This window comes from Martes martes (assembly GCF_963455335.1).
Source record: "Martes martes genome assembly, chromosome: 12".
In the NCBI taxonomy this organism is placed as follows: Eukaryota; Metazoa; Chordata; class Mammalia; order Carnivora; family Mustelidae; genus Martes; species Martes martes.
In genome coordinates this window covers 90054249-90062179 of record NC_137900.1, presented here as the reverse complement: position 1 = coordinate 90062179, position 7931 = coordinate 90054249, and the positions used below count along the sequence as shown (strand labels likewise).

At 60.8% G+C, this 7931-nt stretch overlaps 1 protein-coding gene across 2 annotated transcripts; it reads left to right on the top strand.

Moving 5' to 3' along the window:
• The first annotated feature begins 2122 nt into the window (after positions 1-2122).
• On the top strand, positions 2123-7931 carry ASB6 (ankyrin repeat and SOCS box containing 6). 2 transcript variants are annotated; one of them, XM_080820360.1, is made up of 6 exons: positions 2123-2373; positions 3935-4116; positions 5079-5185; positions 5297-5405; positions 6018-6104; positions 6231-7931. In XM_080820360.1, the coding sequence occupies exons 1-6, from the start codon at positions 2261-2263 to the stop codon at positions 6896-6898; spliced, it is 1266 nt and encodes a 421-aa protein (XP_080676486.1). In that variant the 5' UTR covers positions 2123-2260; the 3' UTR covers positions 6899-7931. The 2 variants fall into 2 exon arrangements, with proteins under 2 accessions (XP_080676486.1, XP_080676487.1); XM_080820361.1 differs by lacking the exon at positions 5297-5405 and having other exon boundaries at positions 6231-6474.

The window sequence follows — 7931 nt, the reverse complement described above, 5'->3', positions numbered from 1 at the left end:
CCCGGAAGCTGGCAGAGGCAGAACTTTCCCTAGGGTCTTTGGACCGAGCTCAGTCTCTGCCTGTCGACACTTCGATTTCAGACTGCCGGCACCCAGAACTGGGAGGGAATCCATTTCTGTTGTTTCCAGCCGCCTGGTCTGTGATGCTTTGTTATGACAGCCTTAGGAAACGAGCAGAGCCATGCAGAAACAAGCCTCAGCCCAGGTGGTACCCCCAGGTCTGTCCTGGGCCCCATTCTGAACAGGCCTCCTCCAGCTACTCACCACGTGCCCAGAGGCGCCCCAGTCCCCTGACCTGTGCCATGGGGCTAATGACCCTGAATCAAATGGGAAGGGCTGAGAAGCCCCTTGGGTTGCCTGTCAGCTGCTATACCACTCAGGACCTTGGGATCGAGAAGCAGGGTGTGGACCCTTAAAATAGGGGTAGACATTCCCAAGCACACCCTCCAGGGTAACCCTGGGGAGACTGAGGCATACGGAAGCAAGTGCCCCATTCTGATACTCGTTGTTGCCAGATGGGAGTTTGGGCCCCGGGCACCCCATCTTCTGATTTTACAAGATAAGATGGAAAGCTCCGTATCAGTGTGGGCAGAATGTCCCAATGCCACTCGAGAAGACACCCCTTGCGGGACCCGGGTGGCTTAGTTAGTTAAGTATCTTGCCCTGGGCTCAGGTCATGATCTCAGGGTCTTGGGATGGAGCCCTACATCGGGCTCCCTGCTCAGCCGGGAAGCTGATTCTCCTTCTCCCTCTGCCCCTCACCCTGCTCATGCTCTCTCTCCCTCAAATAAATAAAATCTTTAAAAGAAGGAGGTAGAGGAGAGGGGGAAGAGAAGGAAGAAGACAGTTCTTTCCTGGAGTGAGAACCCAGGCAGGCATGTACTGGGAGCCATGGACTCAGGGGTCTGCAGTCCCTTCTGCCAAGCCCAAGCTGCCCACCCACCCCTCCTTCTGGCCCTTCTAGGCAGTAGAGGCAGAGGCAAAAAGGTGTTTTGAGTGCCCGGTGGGGATTTTTATAGCTTGTCATTTGATCTGCAGACAACCTTGTAAACTTAACAACAATAACAGCCAGCAATGAATTATGCAGCCCCTGCTGCCCGCTAGTCCCTGCTGGGCCCCCAGAGCCAGACCTGGGGGGAGTGCTTTGGATTGGCTTTCTTGGTGGATCTGTTCTGCTCTTGGTGGGGGAGCCGAACAGACACATACGATTCTCTTCAAAATCCCTCTCTAGACCTTTTCTCCTTCACTCAACAGCTCTCGTCTCCCGCAGGTGCTAGATGGGAGAGACTTCCCAAGGGCTCATGGGGTGGGGCAGTGGGGGGCGGGGCGGGGGGAGGCCAAGGCGCTGTGCGAACGCTGGGACCCCCACGCCTCTTCAGAAAGGACTTTCCAGAATCATGAAGACATCAGGGCTCCGATGTGGGTACTCGAGGGGGTTGAGGTTCCAGCGGATGGCCTAAGGGACGATGCCTAAGCCCCAGAGCGGCCCCAGGGTTGGGTTCCTTCCTTGTAAACTCCACGTCCCTGACACTAACAGAGCTCTTGAGCCAAGATCTTGGGTGGGTGCGATTACCCCCGTTTTACGGATGAGTAGATTAAAGTTCATTGAGTCCATCAAGGCAGAAAAGTGGAAGGCGCTGGCAGCCCGCAGGGCCAGGAGCTCCAGGGGACAGAGGGTAAGGAATTGCCCCCGCCGCCCGGCGGGGCTGGTGGGCATCCACTCAGCGTGGGGGGAGGCGAGAGCCAGGGGAAGCCGGAAGGAGTCCGGGTCGGATCCGAGTCCAGGGAGCTCGGCAGCTCCCGGGGTTCAAGTCACCTCCACCGCCCGGGGAACTCGGACAGCGGCCGGCGGAGCTCGGACGGCGCCCAGCGGCCGCGGGCGGGATCGCAGGGCGGAGCAGGGCCGGGCCGGGCCGGGGCTGGCAGAGACGGGCCCGCCTTGGGCCGGGATCCGGTTTGCCAGGGTGGTCCGCGCCCTCCACTCCCCCGGGGCCGGCCTCCGGGTTACCCACAGCTCACTCTGGGGGCGCACCGCGGTCCTCCGACCCTATAGGGGGCGCTGTCGCCATCGGTGGCTTCCTGGCCGGCGCGGGCCGGAAGTGCGAGGGTCACTTCCGGCGCGGAGCAGCGGGGTGGGCGGCGGGGCGCGGGGGCTGGACCGCAGAAGCCGGGTCAAGCCCGTGGCCTCCGAAAAGCGCTCAGTCCACTTCTCTGCCTCGCCCGAAGGTGCGGCCGCCCTGCCGCACCCCAGGCCGCCGCGATGCCGTTCCTGCACGGCTTCCGGAGGATCATCTTCGAGTACCAGCCGCTGGTGGATGCGATTCTGGGCTCCCTGGGGATCCAGGACCCCGAGCGGCAGGAGCCCCTGGACGGGTAACTAGCTTCCTTGCCGCGGGCGGGCCGAGTTGGCGCTGCTTCCCTTGAATTGTCACCACAAGCGTGGTGGGGGTGGGGGTGGCTGTGTCCCCAGTGGACAGGTGAAGGGGCAGGCGGAGGCCGGAGTTGGGTTGCTTTGAGCGGGAGCCCCTGCACCCCGCCCAAATCTTGCCCTTTGCAGGGCGGAGGGTGCTCCAGGCCCGCGCAGGGAGGCCGGGAGGGTGGAGTGCGGGCAGGGCCGCCGGCCTCGGTGCCCCACCCAGTGCCCAGCGTGCCTGCTGCGGGTTGCAAGGGAGCAGGGTGGAGTCTGCGAGGGCCTCGGTTTTTACCCCAGAACAGTGCGAACATGAGCTCTGTAGCCGAGTTTGCATTTGAGGACAAGAACAGGTGTATCCCCGCACCTGTGGGAAGGGTGTTCAGGGTTACAGCAGTGAGCTAAACAAAACCCCCAGCGTCGGCGATGCTTATGTTTCAGAGAGACACGAGCGTGAGTCAGGTGGATGTACAGTCCGTGTAATGGAGGCAAGAGCAGAGGAAAGCGGAGGCAGGGCTGTGTTTCAGAGGCAGTGGGTACTATGCGCGTCTCTAGGGACTTCGGTGGACACAGGCTTGCTTCATCACTGCTCTGTTCACTTGGAGGCGTGTTCTGAAAACAGCGTAAGGTGTTTCCTTAACTTGGAGGCTGTTCGGGGGGTGAGAACAGGGCAGCAAAGCGGGTGCTACATGCCCTTTTGTAGTTCCAGAATTTTTGCTTTGTATCCATGGTGCCCTGGGCATCCTCGCGGGCTGGGGAAAGAGATGGAATCCTGCCCAAGCAGTAAGGATGGCACCTTGATCCCGGTAATTGAAGGGTTGCAGACGGGTGAGGCTAAGGGCAGTGGGGAGCATTGGTGAGGAAGGGAAGCCTCCTCCAGAGGAGGAGGTGGCGGCCTGTGAAGGAGCTGCGACCGGGTTCACGGAGCTGTCGGTGGGCCTGAGCTTTAGTGGAAAGCCACAGAAGTTTTGGAGGTCACTGCTGGCGGGCAGGTGGGGTGGGGGCTGGGGCGTGGAGGGCCATGTGTACACTCAGCCTTCTGGGGACCGGGAGGTTAAGTGTCTCTGAGTGTGAGCGGGGGCAGGAGGGCCTGGGGGTTGCCTGGTCTGGTCTGGCTGCCGTCGGCAGCTCAGATGCTCCTTGTCGGGGGAGGGGGTGTCAGTGTCCGCTTCCTGCTCTGGGCTGCAGCGGTTCCCTTCAGGCCCAGCAGCACAGCTGTGTGAGGCTTTATACCCGAGCTAGGGGCCAGATTGTCTGAGCAACTTGGGAGGAGGCTGGAGACAGCCCCAGTTCTTTCTTAGCAAACCGGAGGAGTCAGCTTGAGTTAAAAGATGCAGCTTGCTCTCTTGCAACCACAGGCTTTTTCCAGAGACTTTCTGCCCCACAGAACCAGGGCCCTACCTTGGGGGGGGAGGGGGTTGATGACAGCAGGAGACCACCCACCCACAGGGTGCCCAGGCTAGCTAGTCCCACAGCTGCCCCCCCACCCCCCCCACCAACCGATCCACCTCTCTGCTGTCCCAGGCCCGGTTATGTTGCCAGCGAGGAGAGCCGAATCCTTGTTCTCACTGAGCTGCTGGAGAGAAAGGCCCACTCTCCATTTTACCAGGAAGGCGTGAGCAGTGCCCTGCTGAGGATGGCGGAGCTGGGGCTGACCCGGGCGGCCGCCGTTCTCCTGCGCAGCGGGGCCAGCCTCAACTTCGAAGGTCAGCTGGAGCCCAGAGGGGCTACGGGGGGATACGTGGCTTAAGTGTGGCTCTGCCTTTCTTGTTCTCTTGGGAGCCGCTTCCCTTATTTCTTCCGTGGGTGGCGACTGAGGAACCCCATCCCCCTGTGGGCTTTCGAGGGGCTCTGACCCCGCTGGTCCGAGAGAAAATCGGTCGCTGCCTCCACCATATGATTGATCAGCAAACTTCCCAGCTAAATCCTCGCTTCTGTGAACGTGAAAATGCGGCTGCTGGCACTGTGCCCAGAGCTCAGGGAGAGCAATTTTCTGCCACTTATTCTGAGCCATCTCATGTTTTTGCCCATGCCACAGGGAGAGGGGACAACACAGAAGCAGCGCTGGGTGTAAGTCGTGGCAGGGCGCGGTCGGCTTCTAGGCTGGAGGTGCGGGGGGTGGAGCTGGAGCCATTCTCCTTTCCTCTCTGGCTTTCTCACCGGGGAGGGCAGGGTCAGCGGGAGACGGGCAGGGCTGACTTGTGACCAGTGCGGGTCCTTGAGCTGACACGGGATGTGGCCAGACCCGCCCCGGCTCCCATGTGAGGACCGGCTCAGAGGCCACTAGGCTCTTGGAAGGCAGAGGAGCTGAGGGGCAGGGCTGTTCTGAAGTCTGTCACTTGGAGACTGGCTTTGAGAATGTGGCTGTTACTGCCCGGCTTCGGGTGCCGTCAGTTGGGGTCCCTCTCCCAGCAGCCGGAGCAGAGGCTGTCTTATGGTTCCGTTTTACAGAAGAGACTCAAGTCCAGACAGAGGGGCTGCCTGCCCCCCCGGGACCCTGCCCCATGTCTGACTCCAGCACCTGTGCTCCAGCTCCTGGTGGGAATGGCTCCGTCCTGACCCCTCATGGTGCCAGAAGCCTGGGTCCCCTGCGCTGGGAGGGCTGGGGCTGAGCCGGAGGCCAGGTGGAGGCAGGCAGGACTGACACGAGCCGTGTCTGTGCCTTCAGATCCTGTCACGTACTACACGGCCCTGCATATTGCCGTCCTGCGAAACCAGCCGGACATGGTGGAGCTGCTGGTGCGCCACGGGGCCGACATTAACCGGAGGGACCGGGTAAGAGCCGGGTCTGGCCCACTCAGAAGCAGGGATGTGGCAGGGTGGCTGTGAGCGGCCTCCCGGGCCCCCGGGTCCCCAGGCCTACTGTGCTGTGCTTTCTTGGCTCAGATCCACGAGAGCAGCCCCTTGGACCTGGCCAGTGAGGAGCCCGAGCGCCTGCCCTGCCTGCAGCGCCTCCTGGACCTCGGAGCAGATGTCAATGCGGCTGACAAGCATGGTGGGTGCCTTCCCTCGGGAGGGAGAGCCAGAGCCCCCCGGGATGGTGGCTAGGCCTGATGACACAGCACAGCCAGGCCTACAGGTGCCTTTTGCCGACCTGCAGAGGCTTTCAGGAAGTGATGCAGCCATTGGCCCCATGCCAGCCCCCTGAGGTCTGTCTGTAGGGGGAAGTAGGGTGTGCATGCGACCAGATTTCTGGGAGGGCGAGCCACTTCTTCTTGGCAAAGACTCAGCCCGGATCTCAGGTAGCATCTGAGTGTCCTGAAAAATCCCACCTCTTCTGCCCATTCTGCTCCTGGTTTTGTGTGTTTAGAAAGAGATTGACCAAACACCAGTCACCCTCAGCCTCGGCTGAAAGGTCGATCATTTTTAAAGTTCACTTTCTGGGGGCGCCTGGCTGGCTCAGTCGGCAGGACACACAACCCTTGATCTCAGAGTTGCAAGTTCAAGCCCCACGTTGGGTGTAGAGAGGACTTAAAAATAAAATCCTTGAAAACGACAAAAAAATGAAGTTCACTTTCTCATCCTGAGTGGTTTCCTCTGCACCTCTGGGGTTGTCCTGACCTCCGCTTCCTGGTCCCCACTCCGCCTGCCCCTCTTCCTTCTATAGGAAAGACCGCTCTGCTCCACGCCTTGGCCAGCAGCGACGGCGTGCAGATCTACAACACCGAGAACATCCGGCTCCTGCTGGAAGGAGGTGAGGCTCGCCTGCGGGCTGCTCCCAGGCCTCTCCCTCCCCTCCCCCCATCACACAGGGAGCCTTACTCTTCGCAGGGGTTTAAGACCTCCCGCCATCTCCTCTTTTCCTGACCGGCTCTCGCAGGGGCAGATGTCAAGGCCACCACCAAAGATGGGGACACGGTGTTCACCTGCATCATCTTCCTGCTTGGGGAGACCGTGGGAGGGGACAAAGAGGAGGCCCAGATGATCAGCCGCTTCTGCTTCCAAGTCACGCAGCTGCTGCTGGCCCACGGGGCCGACCCCAGCGAGTGCCCGGCCCACGAGTCCCTCACACACATCTGCCTCAAGGGCTTCAAACTGCACTTCCCGCTCCTGCGCTTCTTGCTGGAGTCCGGGGCCGCCTATAACTGCTCGCTGCACGGGGCGTCCTGCTGGTCCGGCTTCCACATCATCTTTGAGAGGCTCTGCTCCCACCCAGGCTGTGCCGAAGATGAAAGCCACGTGGACCTCCTGCGCAAAGCCGAGACCGTCCTGGATCTCATGGTGACTAATTCCCAGAAACTTCAGCTGCCTGAAAACTTCGATATCCATCCTGTGGGCAGCCTGGCAGAAAAGATCCAGGCCCTGCACTTCTCCTTGAGGCAGCTGGAGAGCTACCCTCCGTCCCTCAAGCACCTGTGTCGCGTCTACATCCGGCTCTACCTTCAGCCTTGGCCCGTGGATGTGAAGGTCAAAGCCCTGCCTCTGCCCGACAGGCTGAAGTGGTACCTCCTTAGTGAGCACAGCGGTACCATTGACGAGGACATCTGACCACCCCCAGACCGAGGGGAGCAGGGTCTGGGCAGCTCAGCCTGCTGGCGGATTTTGTACCTGCGGCAGCCTCAGGGGAGAACCTTCTGGCCTTCTGTCGGAAGGTCGAGGTTGGGAGACGAAACTGGATCCTTACTGTGTACCAGGAAAGCCAGGTGGAGCCCAGCAGCCGCAGTCATTGCGGTGGGAAAGGGCCCTTTTCTTCCAGGGTGACTGCTCCCCTTCTGTTTGGCAGAACCCCCAAGTCTCAACCACGTTGGGAAGAGGGACCGGGTTTAGACTTGGGACAAGTGTACCCCTGTTCTTCTGCGGGGAGCATTGGGCAGGGTAGCTCTCTCGGTCCTCTGAGAGCTGCAGGAAGCTGGTCTGTCTTGCATGGGGCCCCGCTGAAGCCAGGAGGAAGTGTGCTGGGCCAGTGGGGGCACAACCCCGCTGAGGCCCCTCACTCCCATCTCTCCCCACGCTAGATTATTAGGTCAGTTAGAGAAGTGCTTTTGGTGGGCTAGGGAGAAGGCTGAGCTGACCCTGCTGCCTTTGGCCGCTCGGGGGCCAGGTTCCCCGTGGCCCGGCCCAAGGCCGGGACTGGATTCCGGCGGCAGCTGTCTGTGCCAAACCTGGGATCTCAGGGGACGTGCCTTCTGCTGAAAAGCAATCCTGTGTGACCAGGGACAGTCCTTTCCAAAATGTCTCGTGTGAGGGGTTCATCTGATGATGAAAGCTACTAATACTGCAAGCTGACCGTGCTGTCCACGCCACACCCTCACGAAGCCAGTTCCCAGTCACGCGGGGCCTTGTGAATGGTGTGGATGCCGGGGAGGCAAGCTGAGCCAACTGAAGGATACATTATACAGTAAAATCCTGCTCTTGGCCTTCAAGGTCCTTGTCTGACATTTTGGCCCCCTCCCCGCCCTTCCCCAGCCTAGGACCGAGGCTCCCACCCAGAAGAGGTGAGAGGCATGAGGGGACGGCAGCATCTAGTGGGGACAGTTTCCAAGTAGCACCGCACTGCAGCCCCAGTAAAGAAGAGCACCAC